This window comes from Ctenopharyngodon idella, chromosome 12 (assembly GCF_019924925.1).
Source record: "Ctenopharyngodon idella isolate HZGC_01 chromosome 12, HZGC01, whole genome shotgun sequence".
Taxonomy (NCBI): domain Eukaryota; kingdom Metazoa; phylum Chordata; class Actinopteri; order Cypriniformes; family Xenocyprididae; genus Ctenopharyngodon; species Ctenopharyngodon idella.
The window spans coordinates 8,061,910-8,084,216 of record NC_067231.1 but is presented as its reverse complement, the minus strand read 5'-3'; the positions used below and the strand labels follow the sequence as shown (position 1 = coordinate 8,084,216).

Sequence of the window (22,307 nt, the reverse complement as noted above, 5' to 3'; positions counted from 1 at the left end):
AAGTCCTTTTAAAGCCCGGGATACACGAAAGATTGCCATCGTGAAACAATCGTGGCGATTTCTGTGATCGTGGCTCTTAATCGGTGGTCCTATGTCGTATGGAGAGAGAGGTTCAAAGACGGCTGTTTTCCCGGTGTTATGACCAAAGAAAGCCTATGATAGTTTTCTGACAGTGTCAGAAATTCAGCATGATCAACGCACAGTGTGTTTGTTGCTACAACCTACGTCTACTGACCAGCCAATAAAAATGCGACTTGAAATCAAAGCGACATGGCGCTAAAACTTAAACCTCAAGCTCTTTTCCCTTCTTCATTCACGGCTTCCTTTTTATTTTCAGCACACATAAAAACTCCAACTGCCAAAGTGTGATTCAACATGGTGTTTTTGTTTTATTCTTCTATAGAAACTTGCATCGTAGCCTACGATTCAATAGGTGTCATCATCGTACAGTCTACATGCATGTCGTACCCAAGTTTAGTAGATCAATGTCGCACACTGTGATAAAGTAATAATCTTATAGGATTGCTAAAATCGTGCAGTGTATCCAGGGCTTAAGACAAGTCATTTCACTCGGCGGCCATCTTTGAAATGCCTCTTGGGCATGCAAGTACAGCTCCTACTGTATCTCTTTGAATGGGGAAACATCAAATTCTCCAAAGCTGTTTGCCAAGCTTTCGATTAAATTTCATATTTGAAATCACCAATGAAATGTGTCTCATAAACAACTGTCTCATAAAGATTGTTTCTAAACGCTCGAATCATGACAAAAAAAAAAAAAAAACAACTGATTTTTCAGACTAGAACAGGCTAATGCACATGCGCAGTCCTAAATGCGCATCTCTATAGGAAGCATGCGTCTGACTGTTTCTATAGGAACCGGAGCTTCTAACGGCAGCTGCAGTGACGCGATGACTTTACCAATCAGCGAGTGGCTCTTATTTAGAAGGCGGGACTTATTTCGCCATATTGCGCGTTGCACTTTCTCCCATTCAAAACAACATGAGTGACGCGTCTTGTGTTATTCTATAGTCTTTGATATAGTATGTAAGTGAATCCCATAATGCAATATGCTCAAATTTTGCTTTTACATAAAATTGGGTTTCAACTGCAAAATAACCCTTTTTATTAGTGATGCACCAAAATTATTATTATTTTTTTTTTTTTTTACAGAAAACAAACCTTTTTTTTTTTAATAATATCAATTAATGAATTAAATGTATTTAATAATCAACACTCAAATAAAATAAATAGTTGTATATATACACATTTAAATTGCAAATAAGGCAGTTTTATATAATTTTTAATTATATAATTGTTTCTACTTTAATTTTGCTGTTGAAATATAAACATTTAAATGGTGTCTGTAATAAAACTTGGGTTCCACTTTATATTTGGTGTCTTTAACTACTATGTACTAAAATTTTAATTAATCAACTGATAAAGTGCACTTATTGTGTACATACATGTTTTTACATTGTATTTATGTAAATATATGCAGATATTTTTAAATATATGTAATTATTTTCTGTAATTGCATCCATAATTACACTGTTGACCCTTCACTTACCCCTTAACCCACCCTTAAACCTACCCATACCACCAAACTTGACCCTAACCTTACCTTTATCCCACCTCAATAGCAGCACAAGTGTTTTACAAATTGCAATACAAAATGGACACAAATACATTGTACTATTTTTTTTATGTAAGTACATAGTAGACACCTAATATAAAGTGTGACCAAAACTTGTTTTCATGACAGATCTATTCAAACATACATTAAATAATGAAGACAACAGGTTAAGTAAAAATATGAAGTTCATAAGTTCATATATTTAGCAAAAGACTAATGAGCTATGGACATTGAATGACTTTCCTAAGGTAAATGTAATGTTATGGCATATAGATTACAATGTGTTTTATTGATTGAGCGATTGAGACGATACATGTCAGTTTAGTTGTACGGTTTCTTTCAACATACCTTCTGACGTTCATTCATGTTAATTTTGTAATATATCTGGAGAAAGCCATCCGTTAACATTAGAGTTCATTTTAATTGCAGTCACTTGGCTTGAAGATGTAACATTTCATCATTTAAGAGTGTTATATTCCACCATTAAATTAAAAAATCCCATAAGCATCCCAAGAGGTCTGGGCTACGCTCTGAATATACACTGACCCTATAACGGCCCGTCTCTTTCTCCGTCTATCTGTCTATCTCTAGGTTCAAGCTGAGGTTACATTCCTAATGTTCTGACAACCAACAAACACTGTAACTCAACCAGTCCGGCTCTCCTCCTAGGTCTCTCTGTTCATCTTTAGGAGCCTTTAACTCCTCTTTCCTGACAGACAATATGTCTCCCTTTCTCTCTGTGCCTGCTGTAATCACCCGTTTATTCATCTATGGGTTCAGGTCTGGGTCTGGGCTTGTTTAGCTCTCATTACGAGCAGCCCAAAGGGCGCTGGGAGAGGACGGGAGGGGGTATTAATCAGATTTGGGTTGGTTAAGCCCAGCTTAAGTGTGTTAGCGGGGTAGAGACAGGCCCTATGGGAGAGCAGTCACACACACACACACTTATCTCACTATTAGATTATGCACTGCCTTGCAGTGACAGAGTGTTTTGAATGTGAGGACCCAAGGCATTTCTTTTTTGAGATGATCAAAATCTTACATCAACCAAGACAAACAGATCACAACTTGACTAGGTCAACAAGTGGTACATCTGTTCTATTCCATTTATGACAAACCAAAACTAATTAGCTGCCGCCCTGAAAATCAATAGTCAAACATCACATGTACTGTAGAGAGAGGCTACTTAAAATAGCAACCATGTTACTGGGTAGAAACTGTAACTAACACGACATCAGTCAATGAAACATTCCACAATAGCTTTTTAGAAGGCAGGTAGATGTTTTATAACACTGCATTAGTTAGTTATTTTGGTTGCGTTGTTTGAAATAATCATTTAGAAAAATTTGTTGTCAGTTTAGCTAAGCGATATATCAAATATTTCACAACACATTCACAATTATTTTGCTGGTTAAGCTCTTTGGGAAACTTAAAGGCCAAATAAAATCCTTCCTTGTCTCGCTTGACATATGTGCAATTATTATCTTGTCTCTGTTTTCATGGACTCTTATTTTGATATTCTGTAGCTCACGCAGGTTGCCAGATTGAGGACACAGGAATGAGCGCAATCAACGAGTTGAGTTGATTTATCTGTGTTTTAATATGCCTCTGGTCAGAGCTTTTTAGATGGATGGTGAGGCTTTTAAGTCAGGTAGAATCTGTGATCACTGACCCAGTTTGTTTGCTGGCTTCCGTGGCTACAATGTGTTTTCCGCCAACTGGCAACCCGGGGTGTCGAAATACTATTGGGTAAATTGGCAGTGGGTGGGATCACACAGATCAAAACAAAAACAAACATTCTGGTTCAGAACGCACATTTCAAAGTAGAATAACTGGCTGTAGCATTGTTTTTATAAGAAACGAGAATGTGAACTTAGCATGTTTCCTAAATAACTGCAAACATATGATGGTATTTTTATGCTTTACCACAGCACAAAAAAAAAAAAAAAAAAGTACATACAGCACCTTTAAAAACCCTCAGTCATCATCAGTTCATGGCCTTGTGTTAATGTTTCATGCTGGTCTTTCCCGTTATTGTTCCTTGTGTTTATTAAATGTGATTTCACCGTTTATCTGCGTCAAGCCTCTTGAATCTGGATTATCAAGTCAAGCCAGCGCATGACACGATGCTTAAGTATTTAAACTGATTTAAACTTCAGTAGCAAAAATGGCATTAGCCGTAAATTCAATTCATTTTTATGGATCAGTTCAAATAGTCAGTTCCAATTAATTAAATGCTCTTGATTTTAAACTCTTGGCATTTTTCGTAATAAAATGTTTCGGTTAGAATATAAGTAGATAAATATTGCTGTTTAATACTATGTATTAATATACCAGTGCATATAAATTAAAATAATTAAATATGATTCATTTTAGTCTCAATTAAGTGAATTAAGTGTGGAAAACTAGATTTTATTCTGTTGAACTAAATTCTGACATTTGCATTTAAGCCATTTCAAACAAATAAATAAATATGATGATATATTATTTTTATTTTTAGTTTATCATCCAGTCCATGTTGTAATATCAGAGTTATTTCTCAGTATGTTTAGAGCATGTGTTCGTGCTGAGCGGAGGAGATTAAGAGACTCCCTGCCTACACACACCTCCTGTTTATATCACACACACAATGGGTTTCCATGTTTTATGGGCACACTCCATAGACATAATGATTTTTAAACTGTAACTGCATATAATATCCCATAACCCTACCCCTAAACCTACCCATCACAGAAAACTTTCAACATTTTCAAAAAACATCACTTAGCATGATTTACAAACTGTTTTCCTCATAGGGACCAGAAAATGTCCCCACAAGGTCAAGTATTTCAGATATTGCCATCTTTTCAACATAGGGTAAAACCTGAATCTCTATCTCTCTCTATCACTCTCACTCTCCCTCACACACACACACACACACACACCTACATTCAGTGTTTCTGTGGTGTGCATATCCGTATCTGTTTCAATACTATATAATGATCTCAAAGCAAGTGATTGATACTTGGTGTCTGTCAAATATTGCATAAACATTATCAATAACTGGACCAAATGAAGTACCTCAGCACACTTACAATCCTGCTCTAGCAAAATTGCTTACAAGTAATTTTGTGTGCATCTCATTAGCCGTCACTAAATTGTACAATAATATTGTAATTGTTGTTTTAACAATGTGAAAGTTGGCACTTTCAAGTATGCAACTAAAAAAAAAAAAGAAAAAAAAAGCGCATGCTTTGACACAAAAACTCGATATATATGGGTATGTATTTTATACAACAGTTCAGTAAACAGGTAATATTTTAGATACAACATTATCAATATTGCACATTTTCGCAATTTCACCAATGAAAATTGTCCCAAACAAAGTTCCGTGTCTCCGAGCAACACTGTACTGTTGAGGTCTGGGGTATAGCATATGGATTTGATAGCAGAATGACCATGAGCATCAATTATTGCTATAGCGGACAGCTTTAACATGAATTGTGCAGTAGAAAATGCCAGCATCATTATTTAAACATATTCAAGTGTTTTTGTATGCAACATAAGACGAGTTATCCTACAGCATAGTATACTCTATGATTTATATATTATATACATAGTATTTTTCCATTTATTAGGTCGATTTGCTCATAAAAGTTACTCAATATTAACTTCTTATTTATTAAACTGTTGTATGCAAGCTTTTTCACTCACAATCGTGATGTTGGTCTGAATATCAGGATGGCTGTTATTACCTAGATGACTGATACATAGTTTTTACAGATTAATCGGCATCGATAGTTGCTTTGTGGAAGACATTGAAGTCAGTTGCTTCATACTGCATAAAAGCGTGACGTGTCCAGGGACAGAACGTTTTCTGTTTTATCGTTTTCCAAACATTTCTCTTTTTTACAAAATAATACTTCATGAAGTAGTGCGCAAAACAAAAGCATGAATATGGTAAAATATATCTAAAATGTGAGCAGGACATAACCTTCATGTGAGGGTGCATATACAAGATATACAATACCATTTGAAAATTAGCCTACATTTAAAAACATTTAAGGCAGATTTTGTCTGTCAATTTTTCATCTCTTTGTTTCTTGTACATTATGTATATATTTCATATGACAACAAAATAAAAAAAACAAAACAATAAAAACAAGTGTGTGTCAGTAGTTATAAAGCTTAGCTGTTTTTATATTGTTTTTTTAAATAATCATTACAAAATATTATCAAGCAAGCCATTATTGTTAAAAATAATGACAAAGTTCAACACTGCTTTACAATAAGTGGAAAGCTTCATTTGTTATGGATTTAAAAAAAAAAAAAAAAAAAAAAAAAAAAAACCCTACAGGCAATAAATTAATGGTTATCAGCCATATTTTCCATTTTAGTTATTGTTATTGGCAAAATCCACTATTGGCCGACCTCTAATTATGTACAACAGCTTATGCTTGCTTGACATTAATGATATTTTCATAAAAAAAATGAATCCTATTTTTGATCATTCATATATATTTTTTTTCATTAAAGTGCAAATTCCATAGGTCAACATTAGTTAACTACATTAGGTAGAATGAACTAACAATGAAAAATACTTCTAAAACATTTATTACTTTTAGTGATTATTACATTTAATCTTTATTAATGCATTATTTAAAACACAAAAGTTGTATCTGGTCATATTATTTAATGGGACTGAGCTAACAAGAATTAACAATGAAAAGTTTTATATTTATTACCTAACATGACAAAAGTTAATAAAAATTGTATTGTTTAAAAATTGTAATGGGATCTTATTGTAAAGTGTTACCCATTATTTTTATTAAAAAAGGTCTCTATTTAAAAAAAAAAAAAAAACATTATGATTACCATAACATGGCCATATGTTTTTAGTATTACCCTATATTTTTAATATGTTTTTAATTGTCAGTGATGTTCTCATTGAGAGGTCTGTTCTCGTGGTTCATTGAGGACATGTGACAAAAAGAGGAGGTTGAATGAAAACAGAAAGAGGCCCGTTTCTCTCACTCGCTCTCATTTGTCCTCAATAATTAAAGCAAAATAAGACTGACCCCCTTCGCTCTGCTGTGTAGGGCACATCTGAAGTTTATTTCCCATCATGCACCTGTCCCAAAGGGTAGAATGAATGAACATATGTAGACTATTTCAGAGGTCATGGGTTTCCTAGCAGAGTTCACCAGGGCTAATATTTTCATGTTTATGTGTGTGCGCTCAGAGGGATTTCTGAGGATCAGACGATCTCGTTCCCTCTTCAGACATCAATTTCCTGTGCGAGGCAGAGGTCTTTGAACAGCTCCTGCACACTTAAACACAGAGATCAGCTCTTCCTGTGCTGAGGGTCACCATATCAACAACAGCATATGGAACTCTCAACAGACACAAGAGCAGTAACAAATCACTTCAGCTGTGACACACTAGCATGGGGTCCCACTCGAGCCAATCAATAATCATTTGAGAAATCAATGAAACAATCACTTATGAAATGTGTGAATTTGGATAAACCGATAAAATCTAACACAAGCTAATCTTCATTAATTGACACAAGCTAACTTTATAATATATATATATATAAAAAACTTTTCTTTTCCAGATGTACTAAACAGTATTCTACTGTATATTTTCACTTAAAGCATACAATTCTAGACTGGAGCTTCATTTTTGTTTGCCTCTTGAAAGTATAGATAAATAATACAGCCCTTTTTACTGCTTATCAGCCATAATAAAAACATTTAACTATTGGTGGTGGCCAAAGCTGCCTTACTTCATAGTAGAGAGAGATTCGACCAATCAGCTAATAAAAACACATCTGCCTGACACCTCTCACCATAGCAACAGTACGGACAACCCACAGCACTGGGTAAACTGACCCCATAACCAAACCTAAATACCTATTACATTTCATAATAAAGTCAATGGGAGACACCTGTGCAGTTCATGATGTACTTTTCACGATTGCTTCTTTTGAATGTCTAGAGCTTGTACTTCTTGGGAAGGTACACTGGATCAAAAATTAACAGATCATTTACATATAGAAGTCTTAAAGCGCCCCTATCATGCTTTTTTGAATATTTCTTTTCATTTAAATTAGCTGTTTGTGAATGTAAAAGGTCTGCAAAGTTTTAAAGGTCAAAGTGCATGACAAATAAAGATCTTAGCTGCGTCCGAAATCGAATACTTCCCTACTATATAGTACGTGAAAAACAGTATGTGAACAGAATAGTATGTCTGAATTTATAGTATTCGAAAAACAGTAGGTGAAATGTACCCGGATGACTTACTACTTCCGGCGAGATTCTGAAGTGCGCATACGATAGATAGTTTACTATCCCATGAGGCCACGGGAGAGGATTTGTGAATGGGGTTGAATGGTAGTAACCGTCATGTCACAGTAACAACATGGCGGATGTAGTATGTCCGAATTAATTCATACTACATGCATTCGTACTATATAGAACGTACTTTTTTCAACGGTCGTGAAGTAAATTTAAATTCTACTCAGCAGTACATGATTTCGGACGCAGCTATTGTCTCCTAAAAGAAAGAATTGATTCTGAACTGCTGAAACAAGTAGTCATCAATTCCAGTCTCACTTCCTGTTACATACCTATGTAACAAATTTGCATAATGCCAGTCTATGGTCTTCGTTAGCTTCCCGCGAATGACGTCTACTTTGACACGCCCTCAAACACTGTAGCTGAGGCCTGGAAGAGTTTGGTCCGTGTTGTTGACATGTTGAGAAGACACCGTTTTCAGCGTTACGAAAGTGCGAATCCACTTTAGATACACAGGAAGAGGACTCGGGCTCGAATTGATACGGAAAAACCAATGCCATTGTTCTGAAATCCAGATATGGTAATAGGCGTTTTGTTTCCAAAATGTGCTGTAAGTGGTAAACCAATCACAACAGACTGGGCCATCTGACCAATCAGAGCAGAGTAGGCTCTCAGAAAGGAGGGGTTTAGAGAGACTGAATCTTTGAATGAACTGTTTTTAGACTCTTTGAGAAGTGAGGTCATGTGCAATGTATATAATGAGAAATTATAATGAGTGTTTTTGATCTTGGATGCATGTAAATCGATTGTAGGAGATTTCCAAAACAAAATTAGGAACCTTTAAAATATACCTTAAAATCCCCCTATTGTGCTAACCTGCTTTTAATATGGTTCAGAGAGTGGGTGGAAAATAGGCATGAAAAAAATAAACTGACTGTTTTTGGCGCAAGAAACTTTGACTCACTTTGTATGTGGACGGCAAAGAAAAATATGAAAACCATTAACCATTTTAGGTGTAATCCAAAAACATTGTAATAGCATACTCAATTCTACATGACAAAAACGCTTTTAAATGAACCAGTCACACAAGACTGTAAGAGTAAAAGCAACAGCAAATTCGTAAACAGTAAGCAAAAATGAAAAAATGTTGCAGATTTTTCCCCAAATTATCATAAAATTCCAATATGTCAATAGATTCTTTCTGTTCCTGCTAACTGAACAATATAAACACAACCTGTGAAATGTACGTCACATCAACCATGCCCATATAATAACACAGATCTCGGGAATGTAACATTGAGAAATAAGATTCCTTGACATTCAGAAATAAAAACAAACACAAGCAAATTGGGAACATTCCTGAGATGATGAAAGGTGATAGTCAATCTCATTCCTGAATTACAAATTCACTCTCACACATTCACAACATCCCAATGTATTGAGTATTCAGGATCATATCGCTCCTACAATTTAATTTCAACCATGTTTTAAGTTTATGTTGCAGTTCAAATTGGAGGACTTCTGAGACAGTTGGAGTTTAATTGGAGAGATTACATAAACTGAGAACTGTAAAAGGAACCTATAGTGTCACCAGAAACTATAAGCGGGTTGGACTTTTTTTGCACAGTTTATGACAACACTGGCTGTATTAATGGAGATGCAAGCTTTTGTTCATCATCTGCACAAAAAGCTGAGTCATTCACATAAACACTGAGTCATCAACTACACAACAACTTTTCATGAAGACTAATACAAAAGTAATAGAGAAGAATGAAGTACAAGTCCTATTGTAAGGTGGTCAATTTTTCTGGAATAGGAGTGAGCGATATTGAAGAAAAATTTTATCTCAATATTTTCAAAGATTTTGTCGATAGTGATAATTAGCATTGGTTCGGCAGCAATCACTGAGTCATTAATTCGTTCATTAAACCGATTCATTCAAACAACTGATTCAATTAGGAACAAAGCAGGATCATTGATTCATTGATATGTTTAAAAACTGATTAAAGGATTAGTTCACTTTCAAATGAAAATTAGCCCAAGCTTTACTCACCCTCAAGCCATCCTGATGTATGACTTTCTTCTTTCTGAAGAACATAATCGGAGAAATAATAATAAATATCCTGACGCATTCGAGCTTTATAATGGCAGTGTACAGGGTTCATGAGTATGAGCTGAAGAAACTGCATCCATCCACATCCATCCATCATAAACGTGTACTCCACATGGCTCCGGGTGGTTAATAAAGGCCATCTGACACGAATCGATGCGTTTGTGTAAAAAAAAAAAAAAAAAATCCATATTTAACAAGTTATGAAGTAAAATATCTAGCTTCCACTAGACTGCTTTCCGTATTCAATGTACGAAGAAAGTGTCGCAGTTCAAAAAGCTTACGCTATGTCCTACGCCTTCCCTATTCAACTTACGAAAAAAGTGTAACTGATGCGATGCCAGTTTACACTTTCTTCGTAACTTGAATACGGAAGGCGGTCTGGCGGAAGCTAGGTATTTTACTTCATAACTTGTTAAATATGAATTTTTTTACACAAATGCATGGCTTCGCTTCAGAAGGCCTTTATTAACCCCCTGGGAGTACACGTTTATGATGTATGGATGTGGATGGAGACACTTTCTTCAGATCATACTTGTTGATCCCGTTCACTACCATTATAAAGCTTGAAAAATCTAAACTTGCAATCTTAACTTCTTGTTAAAATGTTGTATAAAATCAATATCACATTTGTAGTTGTGCTGATATTAGGGACAAGCAACACACTTGCTCGTATAATATAGCTTAACTATATCATATAGAATTTAGACAAAAAAAAAAAAACTCATATTCATTTTTACCCCCCATATATATTGAATTTTGGTGTCATTCTAACTGCATTCTACTAGGTTACATCACACAGTGAAAGCGTGCACTTCAAGACATGTTTTTGTTGTTTGTTTTTTTGCAAAGTGAGTGACAGATTTGTCTATTTATGACATATATGTAGGCATAGCCCACAAGAATAATAAGCCAAACCTAAACCTAAACTTCCCACAAACCCTGTTTGCACTAGATTTGTCAGCATAACAAATTATTCCTGAGCGACAATAAGAACAGCTTCACATGCCTCCCAAGTCAGTTTTGGACATGTTTCACTATATTTCTGAGGACTTTTTCAAAGAACAATTACAGCCAAACATAGACAACCACAGTGTCTCCTTATTTCTATGAACACTTGTGTAAGTCTGCAAACATGTGGCTCATTTGGCACAAAAATACTTCCTGCTCTCAGCCAATCATGCGTCAGTGTCCGTTTGCAGATGTCATTCAAGTTCAGACGAAAGTATTCACTTTCAAGTGTTGTCTTTCCACCAACTCACACACACAGAAATGAGTTTTTATACAATTATTCCTCCTCCGTACAATAAAATTTTGTCCTCAAATAAGCTAAAGCAAAACTTAATTATCTGAAGCAGGCATGAGAGTTTGTGTGTATGAGTGCTTTCATCTGGTCTGCTCAGGGATGTTTTACTTTAATATTGTGTATTTAAATGCACATTCCTCTATAAAAAATGTAAGTCTTGCGCAAGTCTACCAAGTTGGACAGGCTATATTTCTTTTTGGCCTTAAACACCAGATCATTTCATTTTGGCTTTAAACACCAGATAATTTCTTTTTGGCCTTAAACACCAGATCGGCATATTAGAATGATTTCTGATGGATCATGTAACACTGTCTTTTCATTGCAATGATTGATGTAGTAAACCATCTGTTTAGACATAGCAAAGATATTAAGGGATGTTTTCATAGAAAGTGTGATTGTGTAATATGATTGTGTACATAGACATATCATCTGTACTGTTCAACATGGCACAATAAAACAATGTAAAAATAAAAAAGAGGAACAGACCTATATATTAAATATTTAAACGAGATGAAGCCTGACTACTGCAGCTATCATTACCTGAGATACGATGTTATACAAGAACCTCTAAATACATCCGGTTGAAGAAGCAGTAATTGTATAAAAACATTTATGCACCAGTTTCTCTTTTCTTTCCAAAGACTGATAGAATGAGCTTAGGTTGCATATGAGTGGATGCTTACTAAACATCTGGTGGATGATTAAAAAAAAAAAAAAAAAAAAAAATCACTTGAAAGAGGGATCTGAGTCATATCTAAAGCCTGGGATTCGCTGCATGAATTAAGCAATCCTATAAGATCATTACTTTATCACACTGTGCGACATGGATCTATTAAACTTGGGTACGACATGCATGTAGACTGTACGATGATGACACCTATTGACTCATAGGCTACGATGCAAGTTTCTATAGAAGAATAAAAAAAAAACGTCATCAGCATGCGGTAGTGGTTAACAAAAAGACCATGTTGAATCACACTTTGGCAGTTGTAGTTTTTATGTGTGCTAAAAAAAAAAAAAAAAAAAAAAGGAAGCGGTGAAAGAACAAGGAAAAAGAGCTTGAGGTAAGCAGTTTTAAGTTTTAGCGCCATGTCGCGTCGATTTCATGTCGCATTTTTATTGGCTGGTCAGTAGACGTAGGTCGTAGCAGCAAACACACTGTATGATGATCATGCTGAATTTCTGACACGATCAGAAAATGATCGTAGGCTATCTTTGGTCGCAAGACCGGGAAAACAGCCGTCTTTGAACCTCTCTCACTATACGACATAGGACCACCAATTAAGAGCCACGATCACAGAAATCACCACGATTGTTTCACAATCTTTTATCTAGGACAGCCAAAAATCGTGCAGTGTATCCAGGGCATAAAACCAGAATGTCATAGAGACTTGGGGTGGGCTCTTGTGACCTGGGTCAGAAGGAAAGCACCACAGAGACCATGACAACTAGCCACAATTCACAATCCTCATTTTTCTTCAAATGTAAAGCTGACAGTTTTTCGTAACATTTTTAAAGGTGGGATAAGTAGATTTTGAAAAACGCTGTTGGACATTGTTGATATTTGAAATCAACCCCAACAAACCCACCCCTCTCTTCATTGGTCCGCCTCCAAAACTCACACTCAAATCCTAACCACCCTACTCCGAGTTGGTCTCGAACTCCGGCCCGTCCGCTGCTGGCAGGCGAGGCAAGTGCACTAACAATGACGCTAAGCACCGCATCCTTTAGCAGTTGTCAGTGTGCAGTGGTTTAACTGCAAAACTCTCACTATCTGACCACTGTTACACACGCAATGCGAGTGGATGTCTGTTTATCACAGCTGACACGCAACAAAATGCTTCACGGAAAATAAAGTGCAGCTGATGAACGAACGACAAGGAAGCACAAAAAATGAATGTACAGTACACAAGAGTAAATACAAAGTGTTCGTTGTTAGTTGCCGACAGCACAGCAGCTCCAGGCAATCGAAACACAGTTTTACTCACATGTGAAGCGGAATGAAACTGACGCGGAGGCTGCTTTTCAGGCCTTCCCACTTCCAGTGCTGGAAAGCTTTTCTAATATTAACGTGGGTCCATAAACCTTCATTCCAATGATATTCTTTTGAGATCTTTTGTATTGTGTCCCATCTCTCATTCTGCAGATTTTTTTTCTTTTTCAAATCTCCCTCTTGCTCGTTCTCTCACCTCGACCGCCCCTAATGCTGCTTGGTTAAACGTTTGTTGTTGGTGTCGGCCCGACTAACTTCCAAACAGTGTTTTTGAAATTCTACTTACTCCACATTTAAATGTATTGCATGTTATCTGGCAACTGCCAAGTCAAAAATCAATGTAAAATTTATCTTCTGCTCCTTCTACAATGAACCGGTACTACTAACATAACTATATCTTTGAAAACAGAGAGAGTTCACTTAATCCTGAGAAAGTCCTTCTCAGAACTTAATATCAGACTGAATTCCTGCATATCAGCTAAGCATAGTAAAGTCCTATTCATTTCAAGAAAGGTAACGTTCCAACTTTATGGCCTGGTTTCACAGACAGGGCTTAGACTAAACCAGGATTAGGCCTTAGTTAAATTAGCACATTTAAAGGGATAGTTCACCCAAAAATGGAAATTCTGTCATCATTTACTCACTCTCAAGTTGTTCCAAACCTGTATGAGTTTCTTTCTTCTGTTGAACACAAAGATATTTTGAAGAATGCTGGTAACCAGACAATTAACGGCACCCATTGACTTCCATAGCTTGGAACAACGTGAAAGTGAGTAAATGACAGAATTTTCATTTTTGGGTGAACTATCCCTTTAAGTAGCTTTTATAAACCTGCCTTGGGGGAAAAAAAAAACATTAATGGTGTGCATCTTGAGTCAAAACAATGGCAATGACATATTTTAAGATATATAAGTGCATGTTGCTTTCAGTTAAAACAGCTCAAACATGTATTTTAGTCTGGGACTAGGCTTAAGCCTTGTCTGTGAAACCGGGCATAAGAGAATAGCCATAAGTTTAGTGATAATAACACAGAGAAACAATATCATTGGGATCACTTTCAGAGCGTGTTTTTTTTCCTCCAGCTGATGAACGATCAAATCCAGCTGACTTTATAGAACATAACTGCAGTGGGTGCTTACAATGTCACAAACAGAATGTTATCTACTGTTGGTAAGGAGACTCATATAATTATCATTTTTGGTGTGAACAAGCCTTAAAGGGATAGACCACCGAAAAAATAAAAAAAACTCTGTCATCATTTACTCACCCTCATGTCATTCCAAATGTGGTCTCGTGAGTAAACAAACTATTTTAAACTCTTTTACAAACATGTCGACTGAATTTGTACGGAAAAACAAAAACGTAAAGCATGAAGGTTCACCCCTAAAGCTGTCAGTGGGGCATAAGCAGGTCATACAAAAGCGTACAAATGAGATCATAAAAATTCATACGAATTAGCCATCAATTCGCCTCAGAGTGTGTTGTCGAAACCTGTATGCATTTCTTTTTCTGCAGAACACAAAAGAAGGATATTTTGAAGAATGTTGGGAACCAAAAACCACATTTCTCAAAATATCTTATTTTCTGTTCTACAGAAAAAAGCAAGTAATTCAGATTTGGAATGACATGAATTCCGTAAATGATGACAGAATTATCATTTTTGGGTTAACTATCTCTTATAATTACAAAAATTCTGTGCATCAATTGAAGTTTCAATCATCAGTATTGACTACAATTTAATGATGTGGAACAAAATACTATATATATTGCTGCATTATAAGACGACAAGATTGTTTAACAAAACATTTCACATCCTTCTCTGTGAATAAATTGTCAATACGCATCCTGTGCTATTAATTTTGTTGTGACAGTTCTAAAAGCTTCCTGTTTATATCAGGAAGCTTATTACTGATAGACAGAATTGAAACTGCCCAACTCTGACCTAAAATGACAAGAACACACACCACATCAATACACATCATACTTTCATCACCTTCCAAATACTTAAGTAGGAATTTCCCCAAAGCACCTGAGGGCAACGACAGTTTTAAGTCAGCTAGTCAGAAATGTGGAATGTTTGCATACGAGCACTTATGCACATGGCTAACCGTTCAGTTCACATACAGAAGGAGATGCTTTTTTCTGTTGGAATACACTGCCGGTCACACACACATACACACTTCAATAAGAGCTCAGACAATACAGCACATGGCACAACGATGCATGTGAAATGTGTGCAAATGCATGAGATACATGACTAGAATTTAAGAACAGATAATGTTAGTAAGAACTGTGCGTGTGTAAAGATGAGCGTGTACAAAAGGTCTGTGGGTGCAGCGTGAAGGGGAGAGAGAGAGTGTGTGTATGAGTGACTGTCATGTGAATAAGAGGCAGCACATTCCTTCACGCTGAGGCGTGTAATCTCTCTGGAAACCCCACCTCAGCGCTGAGAGAAGCTGACTATCAAAGATCAAGTGTGTTTGATCCTGATTGACCCCCCGTAAAGACCCTGAGTCGTCAGTCTGATGACAGAAACCATACGAACACATTAACACCCTCATTTCTCGCTCTTATTCATGAGTGAGTGAGTTATCGTGCAGAAGTATAAAACAAACATATCGCTGCTCAATAAAGGTCAAATCAATGTACTCAACTACTGGCTGCACAAATAATTAAGCTAACACATTGAGATACACCATGGAATATTTAATCAAAATCACGTTGAAAAAGGAAAAGTTCTAGTCCACATCTCAAATACTGTCGCCGAATCACCGTCTTCCATTGTTCAGCAACACTGAAAGTGAAGTTTTTAGTGATCATATTTAAACCTTTCAAGTCAAATCTTCTTCAAATTGTTCTCCCTACATTATAACTGATTATTTGTATAACTTTATATATTTTCAAACACTTTTTGCTTGGAATCAAATACTGTAATGCTGTTATTCAACTCAGTCTTGGTTAGATTCATGGCATAAAAGTCACAAAATACTTCCAAAACCAAGACTTGCAACAACAACAAAAAATAAATAAATAAAATAAAATAAAATAAACTGTTGTGTTCGATTAGATATGCCAGAAACCACAAATAACATGGGAAATATTATTTTAACATCCAAAAATATGTTGCAAAACACAAACTGTACCAAGATTCTTTATGAATGTGGTACATTTCAAAGTTTTAAAGATTTCCAGAAATGTGGGACTGGAATGCTCTTGCAAAAAAGAAAAGTGAAAGCAAGCAAATTGGAATTTATCATAAACACTATTTTAATATGGTAACCTATATTGAAAAATATATATATTTGAAATACATGTATTTTATGCTAAGTATACTACAAATACATTTACATATTTATGTACTTAATATAAATACCCTGCAATTGTACTTTTAGTAGACTAAATTGGTATACTTAAAGTCTCCTAAACTGGAACAACTAATTTTGTACTTAAAGGGATAGTTCACCCAAAAATGAAAATTCTGCCATCATTTACTCACCCTCAGGTTGTTCTAAACCTGTATAAATTTCTTTGTTCTGTTGAACACAAAGGAAGATATTTTGAAGAATGTGGGAAACTGAACAGTTCTGGGGCACCATTGACTTCCATAGTATTTTTTTTTTTCCCCAAGTCAATGGTGACCCAAAGCAATCTGGTTACAAACTTTCTTCAAAATATCTTCCTTTGTGTTCAACAGAACTAAGAAATTTATACAGGTTTGGAACAACTTGAGGGTATGTAAATCATGACAGAATTTTCATTTTTGGGTGAACTATCCCTTTAATGCACTTTAGTTATGTGGAAGTAGTGCTGAGGTCCAACTAAAAATATACTTAAGTATATTTGTTTGTGCTAAAATTGTACTATTGCAAGTATACTTTAGGTACACTTTAAATATCTTGCATTTAAAGACTGATATTATACAGAGATCATACTATCTTTACTAATAGTGATATTAAAACACATTTTAGGCTTAATATTAAATGTGCATTATGCAATAAAGAAGTTCTCTAAATAAAGTTAATTATAATATTTATATCAGTAAGTCTCAAGCGATATGTCAATGGATTTGAAAAATACTTAGTATGAAATAAAAGGTATTTTAAATATATATTTTGGTATAGATTTTTTCTTCACTAGGGAAATTATGCATACAAAAGCACACTTAAAATGGCAGATAAACAGCAGTTTCGTTATGTAATTCAGTGCTATCAGAGAAGGCCTATAGTGCACTTTAGCCAAGAGTGAGGGTCTCACTTACATAGTAAGTTCACTTACATAAAGCATATCTTATCCATACTCCTCTGACAAAACTTGCACTTTAGACCAAAATGTACTGATCTTTACTACAGTGATGCTGTGGAAATGTTTTACCAGAAGAGATGGTACAACTAATGTATGATTACAATCCCAGTCTTGGTTTTGAAAATGTTTTCTTAAAAATGAGACGATTCCAGTGTGAGCGTGGCAGATATTTGGTTCTACAGCTCATCTTCGTTTGATCTAAAGTATGAGTGTAAAAATGGTTTGAATAAACAAATGTAAATGTCTTTGTTGGGAAACACAATAGCTGAAAGAATCCAGGATGAGGCAAAGCATGTAAAAGTTGTTAACTGAGAAACTAGGTCAGAACTACTATGCATAATGTAATAATAATGTATGTTAATGTGATTAGAGAATTTGCATTTTTGTACTGACTGAGGATCCCTGGGTTCTCAATATTGTGAATATTTAGCAGACTATTGTTTCTGAACACTCTTTCAGTGTTTACGTCAATGTTTCTATGTCAAAGGTCACGGATTCTGTGACCCTGCGCGACCCAGGTCACCATCCACAATGGCTCAAAAACTACAGCACATCAACTCCTGTTAGACTAATGTTTAAAAGCAAAAATCATTCAATTACTTTCTCTTTTCATCACATGTATCTCACTATTTTCATCATTAGACACGCAACACAATTTCACATTCACAAGTCTCTAGACTAGCCTTGCTCCGAATTTCATTCATATTCTCGGTTTCATTAATGTTAACGAGCTGTCATAAATGGTCATAAACCGCTCTCAAGAGCCAATGTTCTTTATATGAATGACTAGATATTATGTTGTTCTCTTAAACTGGTTGGTAAGAAATAAACGACCGTGTTCAGTCAAAAGGGGAAATCTGCATGGTGCTGTTTGCAGACAGAAGCAGCAGTGTGTGCGTGCGCGCGCCCGTGTTTGTGTATAAGTGGGTCAACCAGCTGAATTTAAATACCAGTATATGAATGACCGACACAGACTGAATCAGATCAGCTAAACTAGAATGCACTCTAGTTAAGGAGATTCTAGAAACATAAAGCGTTTTGCTGAATGAAAGTGCACGTACAGTGGTTGGATCCGCTCCAGTGCTGATGTCTGATGGATGAGCTGAAGGGATGGGGCATCTTGTCCGGGATCAGACATCCTCTGCTTTGATTATAGTAATCCATCATGAGGAAAGGGTTCACATCCACACTCTCATACATGATCAGATTGGACTCAATGAAACAGCCACGACTATACACTTCACATAGAGCTTTAACAGAGAGATGGATCCATCCCAGATATTCCCAGAGGAGATCACGAACTACAGAAGCGAGTAAAACTAAAGCTGAAGTGCGTGTGCATGGTCAGAGATCCGGTACGGTCCGATTAATGTCCGCTAAAATACTTTTTGCAAAAATATATTCACATAAAGGATCGACAATGTCCTTGTTTCAAAATGCAATGGGTGTCTTTCAGACAATATACACTGTGTTCCTTCTTATTCCAAATCTTGTTAGGTTAATTAATATATTAATAAAATACAGAATGAACGAGACATCAATAAATCCATGAAATGTTCAACGTTGAAATGTGAGTTTGGTCCAGTATTATTCGCGAAGCTCCGATTTGGTGATGTGGTTATCTTGTCTCTGCGTGATATAATCAAACTCGTGCAGCAATACTAAAGAGGTTCCTTTTAAATGTCTCGTGTCCTCCCGGTTAGAAACAGCACACAGACGCGCGTTTAATCAGCTTGTGTGTGTCTATTTTGTTAATCCGCGCGGCCACCGTGTGTTCACGCTCGCGGAGCTGCTGAGAGTGTGAGAAGATCTTGACGAGCGCGAGCAGCTGTCTATAAGCACCGCCCATTAGCGGTGACGAACCAAATGACTGTGTTCAGACCACGCCCACATCCACATTTCTGCCATTAATCTCCGCCCGCCTTAACGTCTCTATCTCCAAAGTCCCGCCCACATCACGTCTCTCTCACTTTTAATAGGTCGAACTAAATAATTAATTAGGTTTTTTTTTTTTTTTTTTTTTTTTTTTAAGAATAGCAGGCATAAAATGTCGCTACAATAAATAAATAAATAAATAATAAATAAATAAGAAAGAAAACAGCTCATACCGTAGAGCATGGTGTTAGCGTGGCATCTATCCATCCATCTGAAATGAGCTTTATTAAGTGTTCTGACAAAACCAGTCAGCAGTAAGTATTTGGAAACTTAAAAACAGGGAAAAAAAAAAAAAATTGAGTTCTCTTTATTAAGTTCAGAACGTTTTCATTCATTACAATCACATGCTATCAGAACTCCACACTATCAAACATTATACCAAAACCCATTTGATCAGTTCTTCATTCCAGGACATATAATAAATGTTTGAATTTAGATTAAACATAGTTAGATTTCTTTTTTTTTTTTTAAGAATACACCTAAATAAATAAACCACATACTATATACTCCAGCTGTAGATATTTCAGTTAGTTTTATTATGTTAAAGAGTAAATCTGACCTTCAAACAAAACTGTTATAATGGAAAACAAGCAATTTTATTTAAAAAGAGCGTGCATACTTTGTGATAGCTCATCAACTAATATATTTGAAAAGCCAAGGTTATTGTTGAAATGACTATATTTACATGTACAGCAGGGATCTCAGGGGACCCCAAACAGAACGGAAGTCATTCTGCAGATCATGATCATTTAAAAACACAAAGTTGTATCTTAGCGTTATTGCAAGCAAGACAGCTTTAACCCAGTTCACAGTTACAAAGATCAGTGCAAAAACTACAAATTCTGGATTAAGGACTACATAGAAAAAGCATCTCTAAATTGTCAAAATGTCACACTTCATGAATTATATGATACGTTTTCCTTTCTTAAAACAACTTTAGGAATTCCTCTTTAAAGTTTGGCCTTTCTCTAGTTCTCTCAAGGCTCATTTATCTCTCTCCATTGCTGTCTTACTAATTTGCCTAATGTTATGCAGCTGAACTTTTGCTGAACCCTTAGAAGCAGTCAGCCTCACCTCTCAATGACCCACTCCATGACACCGATTCGCTTCCATGCCTTTCTCATCTGACATCACACAAAGGCGTTCCACCTTGTTCACCAGCCTTACACAACCACACGCAGCAAGAAGAGCACTTTGTTTTGAATGACACACTGAAAATTTCCAGAGAAACCGCCTCAAATGAGTCACAAAACAACAATATCTTCTTGGAGGTGGCTTAGTTTTTTGTGCATCCACTGAATATTGAAAGTACCAACTCAAAAGTTCATCAAGAAAGAGGAAAACACCCTGAAGTGCATAAGATGAAATTGAAAATGCACCCTGAAGTCCTCATAAAATGTGTAATGTGATGTCTGCAATCTCTGGTTTTGCAAAACATTGTTTAAAAAAGTTCTATAGTCATAGAACAGTGATTCATACAACAATGTTCCATTTATTAAAATGAGTTACCATTAACTAACAAGAAAAATATTTCTCAAGCATTTATAGTTGATGTTCATTTCTTTAACTAATGGAACCTTATTGTAAAGTGTTATTGATTCAACACTTGAAAGTCCTAAAAATGCATTGAAAGTATTTGAACATCAAATGTCATTACATTAAATAACAAAATATAATACCAAGTGGCATTAGTTTTAAAGAAAGAAAGCACAAACAAAGTTTAAGCAAAGATATAGAAATTATAACTCAATAGATATACTGAAATAAAGATGAGTATTGTGCCCCTTTGTGGATAATGAACATACATACTTAATAATTAAAGTGATGAACTACACCTGTGGATACTCTGCTAGAACACCTGCGTGAACTTGAGGGGAACTGACTTCATGGCTGCATCCGAAAGCTTAAAAATGCTGCCTTCAGAGGCTGCATTCCAAGGTAGGAAGTCATTAAGGCAAATCCAAATCCAATTATAGCTTCACTTCCAGTCTCCTGAAACACCTTCATCTGATCGATTTTTTAAAGCAGCACAGATGTATCCTTCGCTGCCTTTGATATTCCACAATCCTGTGTGTTCTATTCTATGACAGTTGAGCTAAATAATAAAGATGGCTTCTGAATGTTGTGATTGGTCAGTTTGTTTGTAGACGTACATTTTTGACCAATGTTTTCCACTTTTGATGTAATTTCTATGGAGAATTTACCATTGTAGTAATTAAATATTTGCTTAGTTATCATCAAAGCTCTCTCTATTTTGCTGTAGATCATTAAACCGTTTACGCTGCCTCAGAAGTCTGTCTGAAATCAGTTTTGCAAAATCAGTGCACAAACGCTGCCTGCAAAGTCATTGCCTGATAGAGCAGTGAGGCAACAAGTCAGCTGCATAAGTTTTCAGACACAGCCCATATATCTACAAATAATTGCTGCGTTCACGCCATGTCGTAATTACCATAAATAAAGGTCTGTATGCTTCCGAATCGCTATTGTGGTACTTTGATGTCATACACCAATCGGTCTGCACAGTGCCGCTTCAAGTTGAACACACCTTAAAGGGTAAGTTTACCCAAAAATGAAATTTCTGTCATTAATTACTCACCCTCATGTCGTTCCAAGACCTTCGTTCATCTTCGGAACCCAAATTAAGATCTATATCTGAGAGTTTTTTTTTTATTTTTTATCCCCCATAGAAAGCAACACAATTACCACATTCAAGGTCCAGAAAAGTAGTAAAGACATTGTTAAAATAGTCCACT

General features: G+C 35.8%; 1 protein-coding gene across 4 annotated transcripts in view; it reads right to left on the bottom strand.

Annotated features, from left to right (window-relative positions):
- raraa (retinoic acid receptor, alpha a) overlaps positions 1–22,307 on the bottom strand; it is a 190,705-nt gene that overhangs the window by 26,191 nt on the left and 142,207 nt on the right. The window contains exon 1 of one of the 4 annotated variants that reach the window (XM_051914973.1): positions 18,681–19,821. The exons of 2 other annotated variants lie outside the window; for them this stretch is intronic. In XM_051914973.1, coding sequence (XP_051770933.1) covers positions 18,681–18,819 — 139 coding nt within the window. In that variant the 5' untranslated portion in view covers positions 18,820–19,821. Of the gene's footprint in view, positions 1–9,961; positions 10,056–18,680; positions 19,822–22,307 lie in introns of those variants that run through there. One more of the 4 variants, XM_051914970.1, reaches the window with a different exon arrangement.